This window comes from Lasiosphaeria miniovina, assembly GCF_030549165.1.
Source record: "Lasiosphaeria miniovina strain SMH2392-1A chromosome Unknown B0T26scaffold_7, whole genome shotgun sequence".
In the NCBI taxonomy this organism is placed as follows: Eukaryota; Fungi; Ascomycota; class Sordariomycetes; order Sordariales; family Lasiosphaeriaceae; genus Lasiosphaeria; species Lasiosphaeria miniovina.
The window spans coordinates 3,069,993-3,095,892 of NW_026848226.1; the positions used below are offsets into that span (position 1 = coordinate 3,069,993).

The 25,900-nt window shown below is 55.3% G+C and overlaps 10 protein-coding genes across 10 annotated transcripts; 6 read left to right on the top strand and 4 right to left on the bottom strand.

Moving 5' to 3' along the window:
- Window positions 1–2,082: 2,082 nt before the first annotated feature.
- B0T26DRAFT_756237 (uncharacterized protein) lies at window positions 2,083–4,723 on the top strand (the record flags this gene model as incomplete). Its single annotated transcript, XM_060446065.1, has 6 exons — window positions 2,083–2,243; window positions 2,293–2,760; window positions 2,822–2,899; window positions 2,992–3,474; window positions 3,539–4,251; window positions 4,317–4,723. 6 exons carry the CDS (start codon window positions 2,083–2,085, stop codon window positions 4,721–4,723), a joined length of 2,310 nt encoding a protein of 769 aa, XP_060291873.1.
- Window positions 4,724–5,007: 284 nt separating this feature from the next.
- Window positions 5,008–6,135, top strand: B0T26DRAFT_472481 (uncharacterized protein). The gene is made up of 2 exons (XM_060435220.1): window positions 5,008–5,582; window positions 5,893–6,135. Exons 1-2 carry the CDS (start codon window positions 5,275–5,277, stop codon window positions 5,990–5,992), a joined length of 408 nt encoding a protein of 135 aa, XP_060291874.1. The 5' UTR covers window positions 5,008–5,274; the 3' UTR covers window positions 5,993–6,135.
- Window positions 6,136–7,712: 1,577 nt separating this feature from the next.
- Window positions 7,713–9,180, top strand: B0T26DRAFT_756239 (mitochondrial carrier domain-containing protein; the record flags this gene model as incomplete). Its single annotated transcript, XM_060446066.1, has 5 exons — window positions 7,713–8,079; window positions 8,205–8,423; window positions 8,494–8,682; window positions 8,747–8,869; window positions 8,972–9,180. The coding sequence occupies 5 exons, from the start codon at window positions 7,713–7,715 to the stop codon at window positions 9,178–9,180; spliced, it is 1,107 nt and encodes a 368-aa protein (XP_060291875.1).
- Window positions 9,181–10,484: 1,304 nt separating this feature from the next.
- On the bottom strand, window positions 10,485–11,369 carry B0T26DRAFT_609693 (uncharacterized protein; the record flags this gene model as incomplete). The annotated part of the gene is made up of 2 exons (XM_060435881.1): window positions 10,485–10,586; window positions 10,656–11,369. Coding segments are annotated over 2 exons (816 nt in total), but the record flags the coding sequence as incomplete, so codon positions are not given.
- An 860-nt stretch (window positions 11,370–12,229) lies between these two features.
- On the top strand, window positions 12,230–13,586 carry B0T26DRAFT_472627 (putative proteasome component Pre8). Its single transcript, XM_060435221.1, has 5 exons — window positions 12,230–12,366; window positions 12,465–12,484; window positions 12,584–12,634; window positions 12,720–13,334; window positions 13,400–13,586. Exons 1-5 carry the CDS (start codon window positions 12,323–12,325, stop codon window positions 13,516–13,518), a joined length of 849 nt encoding a protein of 282 aa, XP_060291877.1. The 5' UTR covers window positions 12,230–12,322; the 3' UTR covers window positions 13,519–13,586.
- Window positions 13,587–13,654: 68 nt separating this feature from the next.
- Window positions 13,655–14,647, bottom strand: B0T26DRAFT_743933 (regulator of chromosome condensation 1/beta-lactamase-inhibitor protein II; the record flags this gene model as incomplete). Its single annotated transcript, XM_060444326.1, has 2 exons — window positions 13,655–14,246; window positions 14,556–14,647. The coding sequence occupies 2 exons, from the start codon at window positions 14,645–14,647 to the stop codon at window positions 13,655–13,657; spliced, it is 684 nt and encodes a 227-aa protein (XP_060291878.1).
- A 279-nt stretch (window positions 14,648–14,926) lies between these two features.
- Window positions 14,927–15,685, bottom strand: B0T26DRAFT_472630 (uncharacterized protein). The gene has a single exon (XM_060435222.1). It carries the CDS (start codon window positions 15,481–15,483, stop codon window positions 15,061–15,063), a length of 423 nt encoding a protein of 140 aa, XP_060291879.1. The 5' UTR covers window positions 15,484–15,685; the 3' UTR covers window positions 14,927–15,060.
- An 883-nt stretch (window positions 15,686–16,568) lies between these two features.
- B0T26DRAFT_472686 (uncharacterized protein) lies at window positions 16,569–21,258 on the top strand. The gene is made up of 5 exons (XM_060435223.1): window positions 16,569–16,648; window positions 16,716–16,758; window positions 16,832–17,084; window positions 17,140–19,635; window positions 19,700–21,258. Exons 1-5 carry the CDS (start codon window positions 16,620–16,622, stop codon window positions 21,022–21,024), a joined length of 4,146 nt encoding a protein of 1,381 aa, XP_060291880.1. The 5' UTR covers window positions 16,569–16,619; the 3' UTR covers window positions 21,025–21,258.
- A 62-nt stretch (window positions 21,259–21,320) lies between these two features.
- B0T26DRAFT_863190 (uncharacterized protein) lies at window positions 21,321–21,700 on the top strand (the record flags this gene model as incomplete). Its single annotated transcript, XM_060447773.1, has 2 exons — window positions 21,321–21,388; window positions 21,467–21,700. The coding sequence occupies exons 1-2, from the start codon at window positions 21,326–21,328 to the stop codon at window positions 21,698–21,700; spliced, it is 297 nt and encodes a 98-aa protein (XP_060291881.1). The 5' UTR covers window positions 21,321–21,325.
- Window positions 21,701–22,422: 722 nt separating this feature from the next.
- On the bottom strand, window positions 22,423–23,705 carry B0T26DRAFT_680421 (uncharacterized protein; the record flags this gene model as incomplete). The annotated part of the gene is made up of 2 exons (XM_060440488.1): window positions 22,423–23,160; window positions 23,250–23,705. The coding sequence occupies 2 exons, from the start codon at window positions 23,703–23,705 to the stop codon at window positions 22,423–22,425; spliced, it is 1,194 nt and encodes a 397-aa protein (XP_060291882.1).
- Between the last annotated feature and the right edge of the window lie 2,195 nt (window positions 23,706–25,900).

The following is a 25,900-nucleotide window of genomic DNA, read 5'->3' on the forward strand; positions in this document are numbered from 1 at the left end:
CACTACAACCTCCTTCAATTCTACCCAGTCCATAGCACAATGTACTGTACGTGATAGGCAAGTCAGTTCGCGGGCGAATCAAGCGTGCTACCTAGGCCGAAGGTAAGGTGAATACGATACTTCGCACTTGTCGTGCTTTGGCAAGGAATAAATAAACACTGTCGAGAGTCGGAGTGATTATTCCGGTCCGGGTCCGCGCATGCAATCCGTCCCCATTTCAACCTGGTTGCCGTTCGTGAAGCGGTCGAGAAATGTAACCAACGCCCGACCCAAGCCTGGGATCCTGCGGCCAGTGTCAAGGCCTTTCTAGCACGCGTGTCTTGCTGCTCCGCGTATAGAAAGTAGCTGATTCACAGCGGCACGCGGCCGAAAGCCTCTCGGCCCTCTAGGGATTGATTCATGCTTAGTATTGTTCCGCCGGGATGTTCCACGTTACCCAGCGCAGAGCGGCACTTGTGCATGAATCTACCATAGTGGGCGGGTTGATGGCTGATGCAAGGGAGAGCGGCACAACGGACACGGTTGCTCAACCCATGGTATTGAGTTGAAACAAATTGTTTGCGAATGATGAGAGAAAGAGCCGTTTCAATGCTCGGAAAGCTAACGAGCCAAGACAGCCTGTGGCAGTGCGTGGGAAGATGGTGTGCGTCCAGATTGTGGCGGCTCCCGGACAGCAACGGTTCCGCTTTGATCAATGGCGCATCTGCTTTGTTATTTATACGCATGCACACGTGTACTGAGTAAACCTAGAGACTGAGCCATGCGAGTGCTGGTTTGATGGATGTTAACGACAGTGCCCGGCGTTGGCTCAGAAGCTGATGGCGGCGCAGTCGGAGCTATCCGTATCTTCCGTCTGCCGTAAGATTTCAGGTTTGGCAAGCCATCCAACGGTTCACAGTTGCGGAAACAATGGGTAGTTAAGTACTAAGGGAGTTAGTGCGTTTTAGATGCTACCTGAAGTATTCCGCAATGAGATGCCCAGATACTTCCCTTCTGAAAACTCCGTATGTAATCGGTTGGGGGATGGGGTGGGATGACGTGAGACGACCTCGACCTCGACCTCGACCCAACATTGATAATTGAAACATGCGAAGAAAGACGCAGAAAAGATGCCTTCGCTATTTCGGGTTTTGTAAACATGTCTTGGCTACCGAGATGATGGTCGAGGAGTGCTCTCGCATCCTAAAGCCGCTCTCGAGCAATACACCAAGACGCCACGTGAGCGGGGTTTCGTGGGGGAGGCAATCGGAGCACCGAATCGATCGGGACTTGACATGTCGGCCGTGCCACAGCCGAATTTTATGCACCCCGATGCATGTCCCTGACAGCCTCGCGCCGCATTCATCGTGAACGCCACAGACCCCAAAGACCATCCCGTTGTCGGTTATAGTAGATATTTTTACTCGCAAGACTCAAAGAACAGAACTTGTTGTGGTCGCCGTTCTCACCCCTTGAAAGGAGGGACTCTTTCGCATCTATACCTTGCAGTGTACGGTGTTGATTTCGACATGTTTATGATAGTAGTATCTGTATTCTGTGGAGGTCTGGTAGCCGTCAACTCGGCTGTCGACTCAGTCATGATGGATCCGAGGCTGAAAAGAACCCGCTTTCCCAGCCTTGTGATGGCTGGTAGCAGTACCCTCAACAACACAAGCAGCCAACCGATACAAGCCCTGAAAGAAAGCGAACCCCTATTTTCGTGCGTGTGATATCAGTGCCGTCTTGCCAAGTTCAGTAGTGATTTGCAGTGATTTTCATAGTTTAGCAGCGAGCTAGGAAACAAGCAGCTAGCTTGGTAGGCTGTTGTGGCTTGTGCTGGCTGAATAAAATGGGGCTCCAGTTTGAAACGTCAGCGCGCAGGGCGGGGTGGCACCTTTTCGGGACAGGGGCCCCCTAGCCGTGACTGCCAGTTGGCGCGGCTTGGGGGTCGTTAAGGTGCCGCCGCTACTACGTTCGCATCCTTGATGTGAATGGAAGCTGCCAACTGAGCCTTCTTTGACCGACGCCGCAAACTCAAGTGGACACGCGAAGCTTGACTGCGCTGAGAGTTTACAAACCATCCGAGCTGTTCCCACCTGACCAATGTTCTTCGCCGTGGCACCAGTCGAATCGGGCCAGACTCGCCCAACTCCCGCTATTATTACCCCAGACTCGGACTCGGCGCATTCGCCGCTGCAGAACGGGGTCGCTGCTCAACAGCCCCGATTCTTTCAAGATTTCTTCTCCAACACCACCCCCGGCCCGTTTTCCTTCCAACATCCCTCTCCGCACCCTACGAGACCACCGGCACAGTCACGGCCACGATTACGACCCCGACCACGGGCAGTCAGCCTCGTTGCTTGCCTCGCATCAGCCTAGTCATCTGAACGAAGACCTGCGCTTCTCCCTATCCGACGACGGCCGTTCATCCGACTCATCGTGGACCGACACGGGCGATATTTCCGAGCAGCTCGCCAGCGAGGATCCACTGCGCCAAAGGCTCACCGAAACTCTCGACGACGAGCTTCTTGCTGGCGTCGTCAAGCGCCATCCGAGGCATCGCAATCACCACCAAACCAGTACAAAGCGGGTTCGCTACCGCCAGCTGCTCTCCCCCTCACGCAGCAGGTCCGCGTCTCGCCACATTGGCGTCGTTACTAAAGAGGGCATTCATATTCCTGACGTACCCCCTCGAAACGTCCCTGCAGCTGAGCGCCTCCTCGCCGCCATCATGACGGGCGGCACGAGCTCCATCCACGGCTTGACCGGGAAACCGTTAATGTTAGACACCCTTCAGCTGCGTCCCGCCTGCTGACCTTGTATATACTAACAGGAATTACAGTTATTTCACATCTATATTCGTGTCCCTCGGCGTCTTCCTCTTCGGCTATGACCAAGGCGTCATGTCGGGCATCATTACGTGCGTCCTACCCCCGCTTTTGCTGCCTCCATTGTTGCAGATACCTGCTCCAGTATCTAGTTATGGATATAGCTGACCTGGCACTTGTGCAGTGGTGGCTATTTCAAAGAATACTTCCACGAGCCATCAAACTTCCAGATTGGGACCATGGTCGCCATCCTTGAAGTCGGGGCTTTCGTCTCATCTTTGATGGTTGGCCATATAGGTGACATTATCGGACGAAGAAAAACCATTCTCTACGGGTCCTGTATCTTCTTCGTAGGCGGCGCTCTACAAACATTTGCCCTCAGTATGCCCATGATGATGCTGGGCAGAATCACGGCCGGTCTAGGAGTCGGCATGCTCTCGACCATCGTTCCCGTCTATCAATCCGAGATCTCCCCGCCGCACAACAGGGGCAAACTCGCGTGTATCGAATTCTCGGGGAACATCATTGGGTATACAACCTCGGTGTGGGTGGACTACTTCTGCGGTTATATCGAGAGCAATCTCTCCTGGCGTCTCCCTCTGCTCATGCAGTGCGTGATGGGCGCTTTGCTGGGCCTGGGGAGCCTAATCATTGTCGAATCACCCAGGTATGTACAGCCCACACCTTGCTAGTTTTTGCTCTGTGGCAAAAGCTAACACGCAATTCCACAGGTGGCTGCTTGACAACGATCATGACGAAGAGGGCATTGTCGTCATTGCTAACCTTTACGGTGGCGGCGATATTCATGATCCGCGCGCCCGCGACGAGTTCCGCGACATTAAAATGAACGTACTTATGCATCGACAAGAAGGTGAGAGGACTTATACCGACATGTTTCAACGCTACGGCAGGCGCGTCTTCATTGCCATGTCGGCCCAGGCCCTTGCCCAGTTGAATGGCATCAACGTCATCTCGTACTATGCACCACTGGTATTCGAGGCAGCCGGATGGAAGGGTCATGCGGCCGTCTTGATGGCGGGCATCAACGGCATCACGTATTTCCTATCCACCATCCCGCCTTGGTACATTGTCGACCGCTGGGGCCGGCGGCCGATCCTCCTGTCGGGCGCCGTGGCCATGGCCATATCCTTGTCTCTAATCTCATACTTCTTGTACTTGAACATTAAGGCCACACCGACTCTGGTTGTCATCATGGTTATGACTTACAACGCCGCGTTTGGCTACTCGTGGGGCCCTATCCCGTGGCTCTACCCGCCCGAGATCCTGCCGCTCAAAATTCGCTCCAAGGGCGCTAGTCTTTCCACAGCGACGAACTGGGCCTTCAACTGGCTAGTGGGCGAAATGACACCGGTTTTGCAAGAGCTGATCACATGGCGCCTCTACCTTATACACGCATTCTTTTGCGCTGTTAGCTTTGTAGTTGGTGAGTTTCATTTCTCCCCCTTTCTTCTCGCCCCGCCTTTCCGCGACGAAAGCTGACCCGTGTAGTGTATTTTCTATACCCCGAAACCTGCGGAGTGCGCCTTGAGGACATGGATGCTCTCTTTGGCGACTCGACCAAAGCTCTGGGAACACCAGCTGGTGCAGGAACGCCATCGGTGGCCGCAGAATCTGACGCGCTGGTACGGTCTGGTTCCCCTGTGCCGCCGCTCGATCTCAGAGCCCGTCGGTTCGGTGCCGGTAGTGCCATCCCTGGCCTAAATATTGACCCCCCCGATGACGTCGATGCTGATGCCGATGACGACCGCAAGTCGCGGTCTGCGGCCGGAGCAACCTATCGTACAGGCGGCGGGATCGGCGGCTGGCTCTCTAGAATTATGGGCCGTGGTAGTTCAGCAGGTGCGTCGAGCGGCGGTTCTGGGGAGTATGCGCCTCTAGACCAGCGAGAGGAGTAAGGTTTGTTTTTGTTGGATATTGTTCCACTGGTAGGTGTATGATTGTGCCTGTCAGGGCAAAGTATATGGTCATTTCCTGCTTTCTTTTGCATATAGAACCCCACGAGACGACTGCTTCTCATGTTTATGTTTGTGTTAACAAGGACCCGGTTGAGGGTTTGTTCATAAGATGTCCGGTGTCGGTAGAAGGGCTGGTAGATATTCATGTAGCCGATGGGCTAGACTGGGTTACGTAGATAGATGAAAATAGAGCATTCCGCAGCCAAGCAGAGGCAAAGAAACTGCCTGTGATCCAGTTTCACTTTGTCTCTTCTATCTAAATCTGGCCATATTTTAATTATCGCAATGCAAGGTTGAGGCTGGCTAATATTAATATGGCCCGTGCGCCGGTTTCCGGGGTAGTGAGACCGAAAGAAAACGAGAAGCCCAAAAGTGTAATTACCGAATCACATCAACAGTCCAACACACTCACTCTCAATAAAATCTGGACTCATCGCCCAATACCCACACAACCAGAGCTTGCCTGCTACTCGTAAGCGCACGCGCGCATAATGGCCGACCTAGAACTCATCCACGCGTACCGGCACCTGCTGCGGGCGGGGCTGCGGGCGGTGCAGTTCTCCAAACCTGGGCGGTTCGTAATCCGCGACAAGCTGCGCGCGGGATTCCGCGACCCGGACGGCATCCTCGACGCCGACCGCGTCCGCCGCACCACCTGGTTCCTCAACGGCGCCGCCCAGGCCAGGCAGATCGAGCACCGGATCGTCAAGAATATTGTGATGGTCAGCTTCGCGCGCAAGAGGGAGGCGAATCGCATGGCCTGGGGCCTGCAGGTTAAGATGGATGCTCAGGGTCAGAGGTGAGTTTTTTTATTACTCTTTTTTCGTTTATTTTGTTCATTTTTTCTCTCTGGGAATCTCCACTTGCCCTTTGAACTCTAAGAGAGAAACGCTGAGATGCAGCGTTGGGCAGCTGTCCTCAGTTTTTATGACGAGTGTGATCAGTCATGAGCAACAGGAACATTAGAGACGATTTTGCTCTGCTTTAGCTCTTATCGTCTCTGCCTTGCTCAGAGGCAGCCAAAACTAGCAGTATCAAAACGCCAATATTCTTTTCAATACCTCCAAAATCAAAGCTGCGAACAGCCTGTTAAATGAGATTCTGATTAGGAAACCCTACCCACCTGAGTCCGTCACGGGACACGAGTTTGAGGCGTACGAGCGGACGATCGCCTTGTTGAACGACTCCATGGGCCTGTGTCTGAGATAAAGTCAAGCGGGTGGCAGTCCTGAGGTCCCGGTAGCTGCCCGGACCAGCTGCTGCGAGGCCCGAGAAGCTTTCCAAAGCGTGCAACAGCGGTCCGGAGAAGCCACTGCACCCCAGAACGCCTCCCCCCCGAAAGCCCACCCCCGCAATTCGAGTTGCCTCAAGCCTGGCTACGACTGAAAAAGGCCTGTTGGCGGTTTCAAAAAGCCAACGCGTCGACGGCAACGCGCCACGTCGTCTACCAATGTCAAGTGAAATCTCATGTTGAATACGCCGTCGCGTATCACAAATGGCCACCCGACTCCTTCACCAAGCAAGATGCGGCAACTCATCAACTATTTCGGAAACTCTAAACATCCACGAAACCCACCGATTCCGATTGATCCCTTACCAACACCTGACAGCCTCTCTCCGGTCCTCGGCACATGTCCGCTATGAGATCTGGGATCTTCGGCCGTATGTACTTCCAGGGTTTTAAAGTTCATGCCGACGTTAGCCAGCGGGACGACAGATGAGGGGGTGTGGAGGCTTTCCGTTCTCAGTGGCGTTGTGAAATATTTGTAAATGGCGTTTAGGGCAAATCAACAAGCATTGGCAACGTAAAACCCGGAAATATCGCTGGTAGTTTGTAAATTGGGCCGTATATGTCGTATATAGCATTCATTCCCGTCTTTTGTAGGCTGAGCCGAGAGCCGAGCAGCTTGTGAGCTGGGTGAGGTGGTCTTAGATGCAGACGACCGCCGTCGCAGCCAGCTCACGACAAGGCCCGGTACTAGTGTCTTGAGAGCTTACTCAGTGAAGGTCGTCGGTAACCGGCCGAAAGAAAGCGACCGTGCAGCTTGTAAAACAACCGTGTCTAAGCTCAACTAGGGATTAAACATGTGCACGATCAACCCGCTATCTACCTATCTTTGCACATCAAGAAGCCATCCACGTGCCTTCTCTATCCTTGTCTCTAGCTTCTATTTTTATGACATGTTTCTTAGTTGAGACGGCAGTATTCCAGGTCGTTTTTGTTTCAGCCTCATACTTGTATACGGGTTCCTCTTTCACGTTCATTCAGAGGTGTCCCAGGAGCATTCAAAAGTTGAGATTTGAGCGCCTGGGAGCTACACTATATAGGTAGGTAGCCCGATTAAGTTTAGACGCGGTTGGTTTGCACGCTGCACAGTCCAGTCGATGACGTTTGGTTCATCTACCCCAAGCCCCCCAATAACAGCCCGTCAAACGACCATGCATCGGGCGTGAGCTTGAGATGCGCCTTCCCCATCACACCCAAAGCTAGACATGATCATTGTGCCTTTCCTCACAGCACTCGCTTTGCATGTTGGCAAAGTACAATTACTGGTGCCGACCTGGCCCACAGTCGCCTGAGGTAGTGGAGACAACTGAGTGGCAGTGGAGAACAGAGGTCCTTAGACGTGGGAGGGGAACCCCGCCCCCGCCTTTGAGTGAAGCTACCCTCAACCTACCTTACTTTACCTTACACCTACCTGCCTCACTGAGGGCCCGGTCACGGTCACTCGATCCCCAAAATACCACCACCCTCACCTAAATTCCAGCGGCGACAGCACAGCGACACGGAAAAAGAGAGACGACGCGAGGGCCTCCCCTGGGTAGTCAGCCAGGGCAGAGAGCTATGCCTGCTGCGCTCCTGACCAACCATCACCTGTATTTTTTGCTACTACAAGATGATCCGGCCTTTCGACTGCCGCTTTCCATCATGCCTCAGAACGGCAGCCCGCGGACCGAAGGCGGCCGCGACAGCATCACCTCCTCCTCCCCCACCCCCACTAAACTCACACCTACCACCATTACCACGAAGCAAGACCAGGGTCCTAACGGCAACAGAGGACAAGGCGGCGGCGGCGGCGGCGGAAATGGCGGCGGCACCAATTGGCCCGTCACTCAGTACTGGATCAAGCGCTATCGCATCGAAGTGGCCGCGTCCGCCTCGAGCGTCCTTTCTACCCTGACCACCTTCCCTCTCGACAGCGTCAAGACCCGCATGCAGACGTACCGCTATGATGGGTTCCGGGACTGCGTGCGCCACACGTACCAAGCGGAGAAGCTTAGAGGGTTTTTTCGGGGTACGGGCTCAAATGTTTTCGTTATATCCCTTTCGTCTCGCCTGCTGCTTCTCATATCCTTCTCATATTCTTCTCAGCCCTGCTCCCTCAGATCCGCGGATGTCTTGTTGACTGTTTCTCTCTAGGCGTGACGGCCCCGATGGCTAGTATCACTCTCGTGCGAACCGTGTCCTTCTCCCTCTACCAGCGCTCTAAATACATCTACAGCGACTGGGTCAAGACGAATTTTGGCTTCGATGTCATGGGCCATGTGAGCGCTAAGGGCTCTTACCCCAACCTATGGTCCGTTGCCACGTTTGGAGCTGCCGGCGCAACAGCAGGCTCATGCATAACAGTTATAGCCTGTAAGTCTACGTCTACCATACCTATGACAATTTGAGGTACTCGAGTCTTGGACGCTAACTGTAATTATAGGCCCGTTTGAGTTGACGAAGCTGAGCGCTCAGGTTTCGGTGCTAATGGCAGATAAGAAGAATTGCCCCAGACCCGAGAGCCACGCGATTGCTGCAAGCTACCAGAATAAGGGAACCCTGAAAACACTGGGAAACATCGTCAAGCACCGCGGCTTTGGAGGCCTGTACACAGGCTTCAGACTGCACTTAAGTAAGTTGCCCCGCCAACATACAGCACACCGGCATGTTGCGCAACTAACTGAACCTCGCTACAGTGCGTGACACCCTGGGAACCGGCACCTACTTCATGACGTACGAAAGCAGCAAGCAACTCCTGACGACCATTGGCGGCGATAACGCCAACTCTAACAACCCGTTGGCGGTCGTTGTTGCCGGAGGTCTGTGTGGAATCGTTTCCTGGGCCTTGATATGTGAGTCTCGTCCGACCCCCTATTCCAGGCATAAAAGTTGTGAAACTGACCAGGAACCTGCTGCTCTAGATCCTGTCGACTCGGCAAAGAGCATTTACCAGCGTAACTCGCTGATGTACTCGAAGGGCGAAAAGGTAAAGCCTGTGAAGATTGAGTTCTTCAAGCGGAACATGTACCGCGGCCTCGGCGTGTCCATGGGCCGGTCTTGCGCCGTCAACGCCGTCTTTTTCTCCTCGTTCGAGTTTCTGAAGAAGCGCATCAAGGCCATGGACGACTAGTGAGCGTCTGTCGTCTAGTCTCATAGAAAGAGACACACAGTCAGACAAACCCCGTTACTGGGGTGGTCATTGTTGTTAAGATTAATTCGCCTTTCCCCTCGTCCGAAACTTCCCATGCAAACAAAGCAAGGTTGTTAAGTTTGGCAGCGGCGGCGAGGAAGGCCGGGAACAAGGGTACCGCATCAAATCAAAGGCGGCAAAAATCATGCATATTTTCCGGGACCTTGTCTTGGGTGACAGGGAGCGACGGCGTTCTATCTCATCAAGTCTGGCGGGAGAGCGCGAGACGGAGCATCACATGGTTAAGCATCGAGTTTTTGTTTTTATATGGGACTGCTCGGCTTTCTAGCCGCTTCTTTGTGGCAAGGAGGGAAGGGAAAGGAAACGAGGGCAGCGCAGACGGAGGGGACAAGCTTTCGCGCTGTCTCCATTGCGCGCCCTCTTGGGGTTGTTTTAAACCAATCACTGTAGGTAGCATATCTTATTATTTTTGTAATTATACAACAGCCGCTTGGGATATCTGTTATTCCCAAGGCTAATGGATGTTTTATTATTGAGCTACGGTTAGTGTGGTTTGCTATTAAAGATTTAGCTGGTTAGATGGTGACGGTGAAGTTGCCATGGGACTGAGGAGTAAACCAAATGGGACGGAAAGAAACAACCAAAGCCACGTGTGATGTGGAGAATCAGAGCGTCGTCCTTTACATTCGTCGGAAAACTTAATTCTCAACGGTTAAACGGGACCAGTAGTTTTTGTATTGTTGGGCACTATATCAACATCAAGATCAAGTAGGTACCTAGGTATATATCAGTCCAAGCCCTTCAGCAACCCCCGCCTCGAAAGTCGAGACTACCCAAAAAGGGGTTGGTCTCGGGGGAAACAGTCGTGGCCACGCCGGATTCCCCTCCAAAAAAAGGAAGGAACCCGACATGACCAAGAGGGCTCGGGACTGACGCGTTCACGCCGGCCTTGTACGAGAACGGGACAAGACGCCCCATTCCCAAGGTAGCGATGAAGCTTGATCTCTGCACGCAGACTAGTTGCCAAGGCATAGTAGCAAAGCTATAGCAACTTAAGAGTGTGCAATTGGGGGGTTTAGTTTTGGGCATTGGGGTTCAGGGCTCAGGGGTGGCAGAAACAGGACGGAGAAAGAAGAATGGGTTCATAAAAATCTGGATGGGGGGGCCGGGCCAGAGTGGTATAGTTAGAAGAAGCTGTTAATATCCAATTTCGAAATATACAAAGTCTAGTGACGCTAATAATCGGTATCTCTCTGCTCGGCTTCTTTGTCGCTCCTTTATTCGTCATCGTCTTCGTCCGGCTCATCGCCTTGGACATCGATGACGCGGTCGCCCGCTCTTTCTAGAGCTTGCGCACTAAAGTGGCTAACTAATTTCCAAGTTGCCTGGACGGTTGAAAGTTGGTCAGACTAGCTCAAGCTCGGAAGGATGTATACGGTAGGTTTTGTACTCACTCCCAAAAATGTAATGACTCCGACAATAACAAGAGCCCAGTTGATGGACTCGATCCTGTCCCGTCCCGTGCCTCGCCGGCGACCACCTACCCCGGCCCGAAGGTTGAACCAATGCCAAGGAGACATGGCCAAGAACGTCTTCAAGAACCCGAGCAGGCCAAGCGAGAGGAACCCCTTGAGGAAGTGGAACGACCACGTGGCCGGCTCGTCGTTATCCAAGGGGCGCATAGCCTCCACATCGGCAACGACTTCGGCAAAGGTGTCGGCAATGCTGCCCAGCGGGTCGACCCAGAGACTGATGATGGGGTCGGCGACGAAGCCGAGGAAGAAGACGGTCACCACCATGATGGACAAGGTCAAGCCTGCCCGGGCCAGCTTGCTCGTCATCCAGCGGCCCCAGCGAAGCCTCTGCATGCGGTACTGGAAGTGACACGTCGGGCACCGCCAGAAGTTCCTGTCCGACATGGGCGCGGCCCGTCGCCATTGCTGCAGGCAGCCTTCGTGGACGTATTTCTGGGAGCCTTTGCATTTGCAGGGGCTGATCAGACGGCCAAGCTCCGGGTCATCCGACACGTAGCGCACCCGAGTCCTCGACGGGAAGAGACCGCCGGCGACGGACTCGTCGATGTCGGCGCTAGGCTGAACGACATCCAAGCAGATGCGACATGTGCGGGGCTTGTAGTGCCGTTGCTTCTGCTGCTGCTGCGTCTGCGGCGGCGGCGGTCCCGGGGTGGTGGGCGGCGAGCCTTGCGGAAAGACACCATCGGGGCGAGACTGATGAGCATGGGCATGGGCATCCGCATGAGCCGACGACGCGTCTGCTCTCCTCTGACGGGGCCCAGCTAGGTCGTCCGGCCATGACCACTGCGAACCCGAAGCACTGAAAGCCATGACTGAGACAAAAAATACAAAACTCCCGGACCTGCGGGTATTGGGTTTGTAACTGGTTCGAGCTGATGTATATCGAGACTATGGGGGGTACTCTGTTCGGAGTGCCACGGAGTAGCTCAAAGGGAATTGGGTGACGAGGCGCGGTAAAAGTGCCAGGTGGTCAAAGACAGCTGAGCAGCTTTGCCCAGGCAGCTACTGCCAGCAGGGTTCGAGACTCCCCATGTGTATGGGTAACCAGGCGTTTTCACATCTCAGCCTGCCCGCATTGGCCCCAAGAACGGAGTTGCCGTCTTTGGCGCTCCTTGAACTCGGGGGAAAAGAGTAGAGAGCAAGAGGCAGGTCAAGAGAATTAGGTTTAGCAGAAAATGCAGCACAGCAAAAGAAAACAGCCAGGTCAGCCCGATATTTAAGGGCCAGGCCAGCTTTAAATCGTGCCCAGCTCAACCCTGAAGACCATGATTAATAATGGGGCGGCCAAGCTTTAGAGCTCCGCTCTAGCCTGGAAGGAAGCATGGACCACCTCACAAGGCAAGGCAAGGCTTCTAAGTTCTCGGCGAATCATCGGCTCCGCCCACCGTTGTTGGTCTGAGCTCGCTCAGGCTGAGAGCTCAGGCTGTCGACGCGCAACTTCCCCGTGCCTGGACAGGACGGAGCTCGTGAACAACCGACCAGAAACACCAGAAACAGCTCCCTTCGCACCACCACCCCCCAGACCAAAACTCCAAACACACTCGTACCTGCAACGCCATCTCTGGAGATTATCGCACATCACCATCATGGCTGACAGATACTCATTCTCCCTCACAACCTTCTCGCCCAGGTAAGTCCCGACCACCGATGCTTACTAGAGCTATCAATCCATTAATACATCTTGTACTATCCATCCCACCTTAAACCTCGCTAACACTATTTGCGCAGCGGCAAGCTGGTCCAGATCGGTCAGTCGCTCCATCCAAGCCCATATCCTCTCTGCAGCTCGACTAAATACCGGTTCACATGCAACCGTCGTCGGTGATTCCGTGCTGACCGCCTCGCAGAATATGCCCTGAATGCCGTCAACCAAGGTGTAACAGCCCTTGGCATTAAAGGCAAGCAAGCGTTCCAAACCCACCGTTTTTGCAGCATACCCCTCACTGCAGCCCTGAGCACCCCATCTAACAGAAGTAATTGCAGCTACCAATGGCATCGTTCTTGCGACCGAGAAGAAGTCGTCGTCGCCACTCGCCGACCCGTCGTCGCTGTCCAAGATCAGCCTGATCACGCCCAACATCGGCATGGTGTATTCGGGCATGGGGCCTGACTACAGAGTGCTGGTGGACAAGGCGCGCAAGGTGTCGCACACTGGCTACAAGCGCATCTACAATGAATACCCGCCGACGAGAATATTAGTGCAGGACGTAGCGCGCGTGATGCAGGAGGCGACGCAATCGGGAGGTGTGCGCCCGTACGGCGTCAGCCTGCTAATCGCCGGCTGGGACGAGGGCATCCTGCCCGAGGGAGACGAGGAGAAGGAGGCGGAGGAGGCGGCCGGCGGCGACGAGAAGAAGAAGCCCAGCGGCAAGACGGGCGGCATCCTCAAGGGCGGCCCTATGCTCTACCAGGTCGACCCCTCGGGGAGCTACTTCCCGTGGAAGGCCACTGCCATCGGCAAGAGCGCCACGACGGCCAAGACTTTCCTGGAGAAGAGATATACCGAGGGACTGGAGCTCGAGGACGCCGTGCACATTGCCCTGTTGACCCTCAAAGAGACAATCGAGGGCGAGATGAATGGGGAGACGATCGAGATCGGTGAGTTTGCTTCACTTTTTCTTGATTATATTTTTGAATTCTCTGTTCGCTAACATCCTGACTAGGCATTGTTGGGCCCCCAGCGGACCATCTGCTGGGTGTTGAGGGCGTGGAAGGGGCAAGAGGCCCGCGCTTCCGCAAGCTCACTCCGCAGGAAATTGAGGACTACCTTACGAATCTATGATGAGGATGGCATTTTTTCTGCGATTGATAGCAACTGTACACAATACCGGATAGAGAGACAGATGGTCGGCGAATAAGCGGGAATCGTTGTCTACCTACTTCCGTGTCGTGCCATTTCCCCCTCATGGTTAATCTGCTTAACTACGGACCATCAAGAAGGAGTTTTGCGGACCAGCTGCGACTCCAACCACGGACTGCCCTGTGCCCCCCCCCGGCACACTACTGACCGCCCTCCAGCTATCTACAGCCTTGACCGGCAGCCCCAGCTGCCCGTTGCTGTTGTCGCCAATCACAAAGACCTGCCCCTCGGTCGTCAGAGCGACAAGATGCGCGTCCCCTACGGCGACGTCGACAATGTCGTTGTCCTGAATATCCACCGGCGCAGGCCGATCCGTGAGCCCCTCGAGGACAGGCAACGGCCGGCCCCCCGGATGGCCCTGGCCCCACACGTATAGGTCGTTCCCGGCCGTCAGCGCCGCAACCACGTACCCGCCGGCCGCGAGCCGGACGATGCGGCCCGTCGGCAGGTCCAAGACGTCCTCGACTGCCCCCGGCATCTCTGCCGGGCTGTGGTGAGGGGAAGTGCTGGTCTCGCGCCCAAGGCACGCACCGAACCGCGCGTCACCCCACGTCCACACGCGCCCGCTTGCGGAGAGTGCGGCGAAGCCCGTCGCGAAGGATACGAGTTGGGTTATGTTGTGGAAGCCGGAGAAGGTGGTTGTTGTTGTGCTAGTGGTGTTGTTAGTGGTGAGGAGATCGTGGAGGGATGCGTACTGTCGGAAGGTGTCTACGCCGTCGTGCACTAGTGTTGTTGTTGAACGAAGCTGTCAGGCTAGGGGAAGATCAGGTGTAGTATGGCATCGCATGGCATGACTTGGGGTGTGGTTCATGGTGTATGGTGTGATATGCTAACGGTACGTATATGTGAGGATGAGACGTGTGGATATGAGACGTGCGTGTGCGTGTGCGTGTGTGTGTGTGTATGTGTCGGTGCGTCATCAAACCACCCTTTGAACCCTCGTAGTTGTGTGTATGTACATACCTACGACAACGCCGTTGCAGGCCTCAGCCAGGTGGGGCCAGTTATTTGCCCAACACAGCGACACGGCTTGCGCGCGCTCTTGGGGCATCAGGCCTGCGCATAGCTGCCCGGCAGACTTCGTGTGGACTTTTTTATATAAATTTTTTTTACATCTCAGTTACTGCTTAGTCTCAAGACGTGCTTGTGCTCCACTCAGGCCGGCGAAGGGAGGAAAGGGGGGCAGATGTGGATGAAGCTTCAATCTGTTTGTTGCTAGGGCAGTGGAGCTATGAGGGGCTGTTTCGTTGGCTGGCTCGGTCTCGCTGAATACATGGATGTCGGATTTACCCCCTACCTTGGCCCTCGACCAGAGCAGCTAGAGGTAGAGCAAAGCAAGGCAGTAGAAGTGACAGAGCAAGGCAGATGGAGCAGAGCCGCGACCACCCCTGCGTGCAGCGATAGTGTGCCGACCGAGGCAGTTGTTGAGGTGTGGTTGTTACACTGAGAATACACCAGCATGACTCACTCACCGAGCGTGTAGGAGAGAAAGGGCTCGACGTCGTCGATCCCGTCCTTGTCGCGCAGTACGCAAGTGAAGGAAGACAAGTCGTCAGGCTCGTCGTCCACTTCTTCTTTTTCTTTTTCTTGTTGACCGGCGTGGCTCTGAGGGGGGAAGCGCAATTGGTTCCAGGCGTTGAAGCCGGCTGCGTATAGCTCCATGGCCGGTGACGTTTGCCATGTGTCGCCGGGGAGCTTGCGAGATTGGTTATAGAGGTGGGTGCTTTGTAATTCTAGACTCGGGGCGTCACCTTGCTTCTGCTGACCGACTTTGGGGGTTTGAGATGGAACCCTGATCTGGGAGGAAGGAGCAAGAGAGGTTACGAAGCCAGTTGCTATTGTGTAGGTGCATGACGAGGAACCTGGGGGCCCCGCATCTGCTTGCATTTAGGTTCTAATTCGCTGTGCACAACATGGAGAACCAAAGCTAATAGTAAAGCTTTTTCTAATTGACTGAGAAATTGAAAGACAGACACCGACTGCAGTGCGCGGCACCCTCCATGCGTTCCACTCCAATGACAGCCGCTGCAGCCCAATTCGGACGGGACGTCTCCCACAAGTACTGTATGTGCAGTAAGGTGCAGTAGGTTGTCGAAGAGCAAAGTGGTTGTCGAACACTCGAGTCACTCGAGTACGTCAGCCAGCCCCTCGGCAAGCAAGCTGTTGGTTTCAATCCCATTACAGAGTAATTTTATTTGATTTACGGGGTATTGCAGGCCATCGCGGGCAGTTTCTTCAAACTTTTCAGAGACCTTTAGTGTCATCTCTGTTCTCATGCTCTGCTATCCGCATGTGCCCACGTTTTATCCATCATGACTCTTTACGTGCACCCATATTCTGCAACGCATGGCCAACATGGCTCGAATTAACTTTAGGCCTCTCAATTGTTCCCAGGCCAGGCATTGTTTCGTCTCCCCGCTGTGTCTACCCACCGAATTGGCAATCCCTGCTCTTGAACATAACACCCAAAGCAGCAAGAGGGTCTCAGTTCTGCATGCGGCTCCTGGCCACTACACCACACCGCCGCGTAACACGCCATCGCTACCTGTCGGCACCTTTAGAGGTTGCCCTCTGGACCAGGAATTGCATCGTGCAGCAGCCGCGCCATCCTCGGACTGCTGGCCGGCTGACTGTTGACTGGGCCGCGGACCGTGGACTGGCAACTACTAGCGGCAAGATGGACTACTACCCCGACCAAGACGACGACGATGACGGCTGGGTCTTGTCCGACTCGTGCAGCGAGACCTTCGTGTCATGTCTTAATGAAGACCTCTCCCCCCTCTCCGTCTCTACCGCCGACCAAGATGAAGACGACGACGTCTTCGCCACCCCTGGAGCCGGCTCCGGCACAAGCACTCCCCACGAGACACCCCCCAGCTATGTCACCATGGCCGCCAGGGCATACCAGTTTGAGATGCTCGAGAAGAGCCTCCGAGAGAACATCATTGTTGCGGTATGGCCACAGCCAATTCTCACCACCGCCAACTTAACCACCGACTAACCCACCCACCTCTGCCATACAGATGGACACGGGTAGCGGCAAGACTCGGGTGTAAGCTCTGTCCGGCAAACGCCTGCTCTACCGTCTTCTCTGTGGTCTGTGCTAAAGTCTGCTCCAGTGCCGTGCTTCGAATCATGGTCGAACTCGAACGGAGTGAAAAGGTTCGTCAGAACTCTCGCGCCAAAGGCCTTGTCCTTGTTTGTCCCGGGCTAGCTGACAGTCTGCCTGATCAAGAGAGTCTGGTTCTTGACCCCAACAGTGCCGCTAGCCTTACAGCAGTTCGAGGTTCTCCAGGCCGAGATCCCCGCTGTCCAGTGTAGGCTCATCTGCGGCCTTGACAATGTCGAAGCATGGTCTGAGCAGCGCGTGTGGGATGCTGTTCTCTACAACGTCCGCGTCGTCGTCTCCACCTTCAAGATCCTGTTCGACGCGGTGAGCCATGCCTTTGTCAGGCTCAGTTCTCTCAGTCTCATCGTGATCGACGAAGGTAGGTGCATGTATCCAGGGACCTTATCTTGTGCTCGCTGGCTTACGGTGTGAAGCACACAACTGTATCAAGAAGAACCCCGTTGCCAGGCTCATGAATGAGTTCTACTGGCCAGCAAAGCAAATCGGCCATGAGGTACCCCATATCCTGGGGCTAACGGCCAGCCCCTTGGTGACATCTAAAGCTGAAGAACTCGAAGTTCTTGAGACGACATTGGACGCCATCTGCCGGAGGCCCAACAAGCATCGGGACGAGCTGATTGCCCAGGTGAATCGGCCTGATATGATCGCCACGCCGTACGGAAGCCTCTTAGATGTGGCCGCCTACGGCGGCCCAACTTCGAGCATGTCCAGTCTGAAGAAGGCCTACCTCGAGTTGGACATCAAAAAGGACCCGTATATTGTACCCCTGCTTGCAACCAACACGCTGCAAAGTCGAGCAAAACTCCGAGAAGCTCTCATCAAGCGCAATACTTACGCACAGAGACAGATGAAAGCGTTTTGTGCTAGGGCCTGGGAGATGTGCGTCCACCTTGGCCCCTGGGCCGCCGACTATTATATACACCGGACCATCTCGGGATTTCTTACAGGCTCCGGCACGTCGGACAAGCCTCTCGAAGGATGGACGGATGAGGAGAAGAAGTATCTGGCCACAGCTTTTCGGAGTGTAGACGCCCCGCAGTCTTCTGAGGAGCCCACCAGATTATCCGCAAAGGTGGATGCTCTGCTCGACATACTCGATTCGCATTCGGGAAGCCCGGTAGGTATTGTGTTTGTCAAGGAAAGGGCGACCGCTGCCGTCTTGTCTCATATTCTCTCCGTCCACCCTCGAACCAAAGACCGCTACCGAGTCGGCTCCATGGTGGGAACCTCCAACTCCCCGGGCCAGAAACAAGACTTTCTAGACCCGAGCCAGAAGGATTACTCGCTTTCTCTCCAGCGCTTCCGCAAAGGCAAGACCAATCTTTTGGTAGCGACAAGCGTGATCGAGGAAGGCATTGACATCCCCGCCTGCAACCTCGTCATCTGCTTTGACAAGCCCGAAAACCTGAAGGCCTTCATCCAGCGCCGTGGACGAGCCAGGATGTCGACCTCGCAGCTGTACCTCATGCTCCAAGACACGACAGACCAGTCGGCGACAGAATGGCAACGCCTCGAGGAGGAAATGAAGCGCATGTACGAGGACGAGATGCGTCAGAAGAAGATGCTCGAAGAGCTCGAGTCGTCGGAAATACCAGAATACCCCGTCTTGGAAGACGAAGTTACCGGGGCGCGTCTCACGATAGACGACGCCAAACAACATCTCGAGCACTTCTGCGCCACCATATCCACGCGCGAGTTTGTCAACTGGAGCCCCTTCTACGTTGTCCACAGTCTGGACGGGTCGCCCATCGACAACTCAAGGCCGTCTCTCCTGAAAGCAACCGTCCACTTGCCAGTATCCCTAGCCCCCGAAGTGCGCCGCGCCGAGAGCCTTCGTGCCTGGAACTCCGAGGCCAATGCCTGCAAGGATGCCGCATTTCAAGCTTATGTTAACCTCTACCGTGCCAGCCTGGTGAATCATAACCTCCTGCCCCTCACCCATTCCAAGCTGCTAAAGGGGGCTGAGGCGCGCCTCGGCTTGGCTATTGTCAAGGCCCAAATGAATCCCTGGCCCGAGGTCGCGAATGCCTGGCGCAACAACGGAGAGCTCTTTAAGCGTCGGCTGACCGTCTCGAGCCTGGAGAGCTCAGCTCGTGTTGAGTTTGAGATGGCGCTCCCTATCCCGATTCCCCATGTGCCTGATTTCACGCTGCACTGGGACTACCGTTCCTCGTGGCTTATTTCAATGGTACCGGGTGGCGTGGCCAGCAGCCCAGCGGTGGGCGGCGGTAGAGCAGGGCAATCAACCGCTCTGCTTGAAATGGCATTTGGCCATCGCTGGCTAGTCGAAAACAAGCAGTATCCCATCCAGCTCGTCTCGTTGGAACGCGACTTGAGCGTCGAGGACGTCGGAGCGAAGGACTTCGACGTCGGGCTGGCCGAGAACCTCCTTGCAACCAACCTGCTCCGGGGCCGTCACCGCCCGTTCTTCTTCCTCGGCCACTTACCTGCCAAACCTCCGGCGGCTCTAGTAAAACGGCTGCAGACGGACTTCGACTCATTGCCAGAGGACGTGCCCTATGTCGTTGTCAAGGACTGGCCCAAGAAAGCCGGTTTGTTCCACCTCAACAACAACCCCGTTCTTCATCCAAACCCAAACCCCCAGCCGCCCAGCACCAAGCCCTATCACCAGGTGCTTCCTGCGGACCGAGTCAAGGTGGATGATGTCCCGGCTGTGTACTCGCAGGTAGGGATGATGATTCCCGCAATCACTCATGCGCTCGAGGTCTACTTGGTCGCGGCAGATCTGCTCGAGTCACGTCTAGAAAAGACGGGTATCACAGACTTGTCTCTCGTGGCAACAGCCATCACCGCCAGCGCTTCTCGGGGTCTAGGCGACTACGAGCGCATAGAATTCCTCGGAGACTCGATCCTTAAGCTCTGTGCCACGATCGACTGCACTGCTGAGAGTAAGACCCACCCCATTTCCTAGAGTTCTGGCTCGGGTTTTGCTGAACATTCGGTGGGTTCTAGATTTGCACTTCCCAGAAGGCTACCTCTCGCTCTTGAAGGAGAAGATTGTCTCCAACTCAAGACTCTTTCGGGCCGCCACCCAATTTGGCCTCGACAAGTACATTATCTTGAAGTGTTTCACGCATCAGAAGTGGCGGCCGACATACGTCGAGGACCTTCTCGAACAACCCCCATCCATCACTGGAACGAGGAAAATTTCTACCAAGACAGTCGCAGACGTCGTCGAAGCCCTCATCGGCGCCTCCTTCATCAGCGGAGGAATTTCGAAGGCGCTGGCGTGCATGTCTCTCTTCCTGCCCGAGCGGAAGTGGCAAAGCATCGAAGCCGGGCGCGAAGCCCTATACAAAAATGCCCCTGCAAATGACCCCCTGCCCATCACGATACAGCCAGTCGAGCAGCTCATAGGCTACACATTTTCCAAAAAGTCGCTGCTCACCGAGGCTCTCACCCATCCCTCGTACAAGCCCCCCGTCCTCCAGCGCCAAGACCTCTCCGGCGCCATCATCTCCCTCGACCGCGCCGAGTTTCTCGGCGACGCCATCCTCGACCACATCGTGGTGACGAAGATCTTTGCCGTCAACGACCCAAGGCCCCTGACGCAGTCCGAGATGCACCTGCTGCGCACGGCGCTCGTCAACGCCGACATCCTCGCCTTCCTAGCCATGGAGTGGAGCATCACCCAGAACCGCTTCGACATCACAGCCGGCCCTGGGCCCAGCGGCAGCGAGGCTGAGGGTGGGTCAGAGCCGCCGCTGTCTCTCATGCCCTTCACGGTCGAGCTACCGTTGTGGAGCTTCATGCGTCACGGCTCGAGCGAAATAGCGCTCATCCAGCGCGCGACCAAGCAGCGCTACGCTGAGCTGCGCGGCGACATCCGCGCTGCTATGCGCACGGGCTCCCACTACCCCTGGGCGCTGCTCGCGCGCCTGCAGGCGCAGAAGTTCTTCTCGAACATGTTCGAGGCCGTCCTCGGCGCCGTGTGGGTCGACTCAGGCTCGCTCGCCGAGTGCGAGAAGCTCGTCGAGCGCGCCGGCATCCTGCCGTACCTGCGCCGCATGCTCGCCGACAAGGTCCACGTCCTCCACCCCAAGGAGGAGCTCGGCCACCTCGCCATCAGCGAAAAGGTCGACTACGTCATCGCCACCTCGCCCTCGCCCTCGCCCTCCGACAGCGGCGACGTGGTCTTCTCGTGCAGGGTCCTCGTCGGCGGCCGCTGCGTCGCCGACGTCGCCGGCGGCATGAGCAGGGAGGAGGTCCGCGTGCGTGCGGCCGAGGAGGCGTGTCGGTTTTTGAAGAGTCGGGGAGCCGCTGCTGGTGGTGTCTAACTGATATGGTTGTTTTCTGGGGGAGCACGTCTAAATTCGTGCGTTAAACTTTTGAGATTTAAGGGGTCTTGTTTCGCAGAGCGTTCTTTGCCGATCTGGCCAATATATCCATTTTCAGTAGTTACAAAGCCGTATGTCAGTGGTATATGTAGACATTTTGCCAGCCACCGACATTCATTCCAGTGTCCAAAGTCAATAATACTGTGTTAATTTCTGAAATGACTTACAACTAGCTTTCTGCAAATTTTCGAGACCGCAGATGTCTTTTAAGGGGTTGCTGTATGTAGGTAGGTATTCTGAGATGAAAAACAAGGGCCAAAATGGGGGAGGAGAACCGACTCTCCTCCTTTGCCGGCCCCAAAAGGTAAAATAAAGAAATAAAACACAACTCAATACAACCAACTACCCTGCCTAGCTAACAAACATAACCTTACCATGGTAGCAGATAACCACGACACGCAGAATCGACATGCAGAACACAGGAAGCCACACAGCAGCAACACTGGCCATCCTAGGAACAAGGACAAGGGCAACGACGGGGAAGGAGAGGAAAGCAGAAAGGAGCAAAAAAACATACAACACCAGGGATTCGCTGGTCGTCACCGACCCAACTACTAGTCTGGCCCTCGGCTGTTTATCGAACGGAGAGCGAACGGGATCCCGAGTTTTCAGCTAGGTATGGCCGTATGTAACAATAGGAGTCGTAGGGGAGGGTTATCAGGGGGGTTGCGGTTTAGGGAAGGGGGTGGGGAGTTTGGATGTTGTGTTGTATTTCTAGGTGGGTAGATAATTCCAAGCCGTTGCGAAGTAAAGAGGTGGGTAGATTTGGCGTTTGTTGTTGTAGGCTTTGAATAATAACAAAACTTGGGGGTAATGACTAGAAGGCGGTTTTTATGTTTGTTTACTTCTCGATTCCGTGTTGGGGAGCGAACTTTGAGTGTGATTTACGGCGGTAAAAATATGGCTTATACCGGCCACCAGATATATAGCATATACACACTAACACAAACACAGTTAAGGAGGGTGTCATATACAGTTATAGATACATAGTCACGTATAAACCAAACACCACGCATACTTAGTCGTGTACTCAGCTAGCCCCTTTTCGTCTTCTAGACAGACCCAAAGATAGGAGTGATGACTTCTAGCCGCTAGCTACAGAGACCACCAGCGAGACAGATGCTTGTTTTTTCCCGCCCATGCTATAGATAGATATCCACACTAATCGTTACAACCGAGTAGGGCACACACATACAAAATGTTACAAAGCCCTCCCGCTTCCCGCCACCCAGCGGACCCTACGGGTGTCTCGACATGAGAAAAGGGCTACGACCGAAGCCATAGAACCCGAACGTTATACTTCCACGTAGTAGTTATATTTGTAATGTACAGAGAGCCTTATGAGGGCGGGGGGTGGTCCGTAGCAGTCGGCCCCTGTGCTGGTTCCAGCGATATTTGCTCCACGGCAGCCTGAAGCGCGCTTAACCGCTTGTCGCTGCGGACAACGCCCGCCGCCCGCGCTGCGGCAAATGTTGTTGGCCTCTCTAAGTTCCTGGCCATAACCTGGCCAATCTTCTCGAGCATCTCGTCCGTCAGCTGGGGCTGGCCGCGCTCGCGCCGCTGGGCACGCAGCTGTCGGTTGAGCTCCTGCACGGGCGTCAGCATCGAGTCGGGGCTCTTCTTGCGGGCCTTCTTCTCGGCCTCCTCGGCCTCCTTCTTTGCGATGTACTCGGGGGTATGGCGGGTGCGGAAGATGCTGTAGCGGTTGCGGAGCTCGTCGATGACTGTCTCGGGAATGGGCGGCCGCAGCAGGGTAGGCACAAACGTGCGCTCCTCGACGTCGATGCGCAGGGTATCGACCGGGTGGTCCTCGAATGTCGGGCGCACCACTTTCGGCCACGGTATGCGCACGTTCAGGCCGGGCACAAGCCGGGCAAACGATGTGCTGCGCGTCGGCCTGTCATGTTTGATGCTAACGGGCTTGAGCTCCCGTATCACCACGTCGCGCCACTTGCCCGTCGCCGGGTCTTTGAGCGGGTGTACGAGCCGCACCGCCGAGATGGGTATCACGCCCTGCATGACCTGGACCGGCGTCTCGCCTTTGCTGACCATGAAGTCGGGGATTTGGGTGTTGACCTGGTCGGGAGGCAGGAGGGATAAGTAAGTGCGGCGTCTGTGTATGAGGATATGGACAACAAGCACGGCGTTTAGAGGACTGGGCCTACCTGGAGGGCATTGACGAGCTCGAGGGCCATAATGTCCCGCTTAATCTTGTCGATATCAGCAATCTTGCCCTTGTAGGGACCCTCAATGACGACGACACGGTCGCCGGGTGCCAGACATAGGTTCGTGGCGCCGCCGGCCCAGGCAGCGCGGGCCTCGCGCTGCTCGTCGGTGATGTCGAGCTGCAGGAGGGCCTGCTGGGCACTGATGGTGCCCCAGTAGTTGCCAAATTTGTCGACCTTGCCCACGTCGCGGTTGGGGCGGAGGGACCCCATCTCCCAGTCCTCGTGGCGGGTCTTGATGGCGGCTCCGAGCTGTTCGCTGGCATTCCTGCGCGCCACGACCTTCTCCTTGCGGTTCTTTGCCAGTTCGATGCGGTGCGAGATGTGCTCCTCGCGCTTTTTCCGGCGCGCGACCTGGCCCTCGGCCATGCGCACCCGCCGCAGAAGCTTATCCATCGCGCTTCGCTTCTCTTCTCTTCTCACGTACCTTGCCCTCCTGAGCTCGGTCGGCTAGGTGGACGGTCGGGGAGGTGGTCAGGTGGTGTTTTCTCGGCTCGACTATCACTCAATCGTCCATTTCGAGCTTCAATGGATGATGGCCTCGAGATTTGAGGTCGAAAGCTACCATGACCAATTGGATCTTCAGACTGCCCAAAATTTTTGCGGCTGTCCGGTTGCGGTCGGCAGCTGGCAAGCTGGTCGGGGCCCGAGCTGCTGTGCTGGTGCTACGTACCTGGGGTTGGGGTTAGCCCCACCATTTTTGAGCTGCAGCTGACGTGCCGCCCGAGCTCGCTCTGGCCTGGCTCTCTGGGAGACTCGGAGCTCGGCTGGTCGGCCTGCCTGGTCCTTCAACCCGTTCCGAATATGTGACATGACAGATGCAAGACGGAAGCCATGCGATGGATTTGTTTTGTGCGCAAACAACATCCGGTAGCCATTAGCACACAGTCATGCGCTCACCTGAATGCTGGTTGCATGCAAACGAGAACAACAACAGCATCATGTCACTCTGCGTCGTCCATCATCTCCACCTGCAGCAGCAGTCTCCAGCGAGTTGATAACAGACACGCCGTGCTGCAAAGGGGTGGGTCTGGACTCTGAACACCTGCAGGTCTTGGGTCCGCGAAACGCAATAATGAAAGCCACATCTCGTTCGTGCATCCAATGATGCCAATCGCCTGACTGCATCCATCTGTATGAGGCTGACAACCAGCAGACGAGCCAGGCTCTGGTCCCATCGTTTGCTCGCTGCGGCTGCGGCTCTTCCTTTGCGCAAGGCAAGCCCTAAAAGTCCTAGAAATCGTAGGACTTCCTCTGCGGCCCACTCCGGCTTTACAACACGAGCGAGGCCCAGCCGGTTTGGCATGTGGGGGTTGCCATCTGTCAGCCAGCTGCGACCACAGTGCAACAGCCTGACTCTTTCGAGCAGATGCCACTGCCAGAGTGGGACGTGAACAAGCCCCGCCAGGGAGGTCTCAAATGCAGCTGACGCCACCTGGACGGTCTCTTGTCCTCGCCTGCTTGTGGTCGGCCACCTGCACAGACATCCAGCACCGCGATTTAACATCCTTTCTACTATAGTAATAACCTATGGACAAGTATGATACAAGTCCTGACCGCCTTCACAATCCGTACGGTGCACTGTACTCGCTATGTAAGCGACCCAGTCAACGGGGTACAGTATGTAAGTACTGGTAGGTAATGTATCTGCAGTTACGGATACAGTTCAATTGTGTTTAATTGTTAGTGCTATACCTTATTGTTTTCAACCTCTTCATCTTTACACCACAACATCGTATGGTCTCCTCTGATTGAAAAGGCATGGACAAGGTTATTGCAGGATTCTCTAGGAATTCCTCTCCTGTCCCACCGTTCAAGACCACTCTTCTGGCTATAAAACCGTGGAGTTCCACAACTTTGGACAAGAACCCCTATTCGCAGAGCCAATCTAGCTAGCAAACAACCCGGCCGGATTGTAACGTGTGTACGTAGGCCGGCAGCACCCCGGACCCGCCCATTTCGATTGCCCACCAGGTGACCGCGTCGTCTTCGTCTCCGTCTCCAGGAGGACCCCGCCACGAGGCAGGAACGGTCCCTTGGGTTGATGTGGCATGCATGTCAGCACTTAACTTTAGGGTACTGTACGAGACGCCCAAGGGCAAGGACTGCGACGCGAGTTAGAGTCAGGACGTTTCGGAGTGGCAGGTATTTGCCTGTTTCCGTCCAGGAACGACACAGGCAAACTCGCCCCCGCGTCTCGCTTTCAATGTCATTCACTCAAATGCAGCAACTCGCCTTGGCAACTACGCAGGAGACGGAAGGGAACGACTCCCTCTCACATGCAGCCGCCGCTACGTAGGTATGTAGATTACAGATCAGCAAATGTCTTGATCTGCTGCGTGGGTGTCCGTATCTCGGCACCACCTCAGGCCTTGCGTGGCGGGGACCCGACCGCAGCTCATCAAGAGATCGCTGAAGACACCACTTTCCAGGGGTGGCAGTCGCCTGCAGATTCGGGCCTAGACTGCCAGTCTACCCAGCCTCTTGAGTCCAACCGCCGATCGACAGCGAGCCAGCAGCCTCTGCAACCATCACCGTGCTTGGTGGCCAGCACGCACGGGAACGTCCTATAATGCTAGCAGCCTCACTAC

Bases quoted from the DNA above. Each gene is read 5' to 3' on its own strand.
- B0T26DRAFT_472630 (XM_060435222.1), bottom strand. From the start codon at position 15,483: ATGCAAGCAGATGCGGGGCCCCCAGGTTCCTCGTCATGCACCTACACA.
- B0T26DRAFT_472686 (XM_060435223.1), top strand. From the start codon at position 16,620: ATGGACACGGGTAGCGGCAAGACTCGGGT. The intron at 16,649-16,715 runs GTAAGCTCTGTC...AGTCTGCTCCAG, and splicing joins GGTAGCGGCAAGACTCGGGT to TGCCGTGCTTCGAATCATGG. The intron at 17,085-17,139 runs GTAGGTGCATGT...TACGGTGTGAAG, and splicing joins TCTCATCGTGATCGACGAAG to CACACAACTGTATCAAGAAG.
- B0T26DRAFT_472481 (XM_060435220.1), top strand. From the start codon at position 5,275: ATGGCCGACCTAGAACTCATCCACGCGTACCGGCACCTGCTGCGGGCG. The intron at 5,583-5,892 runs GTGAGTTTTTTT...GATTCTGATTAG, and splicing joins ATGGATGCTCAGGGTCAGAG to GAAACCCTACCCACCTGAGT.
- B0T26DRAFT_472627 (XM_060435221.1), top strand. From the start codon at position 12,323: ATGGCTGACAGATACTCATTCTCCCTCACAACCTTCTCGCCCAG. The intron at 12,635-12,719 runs GCAAGCAAGCGT...AAGTAATTGCAG, and splicing joins AACAGCCCTTGGCATTAAAG to CTACCAATGGCATCGTTCTT. The intron at 13,335-13,399 runs GTGAGTTTGCTT...CATCCTGACTAG, and splicing joins TGGGGAGACGATCGAGATCG to GCATTGTTGGGCCCCCAGCG.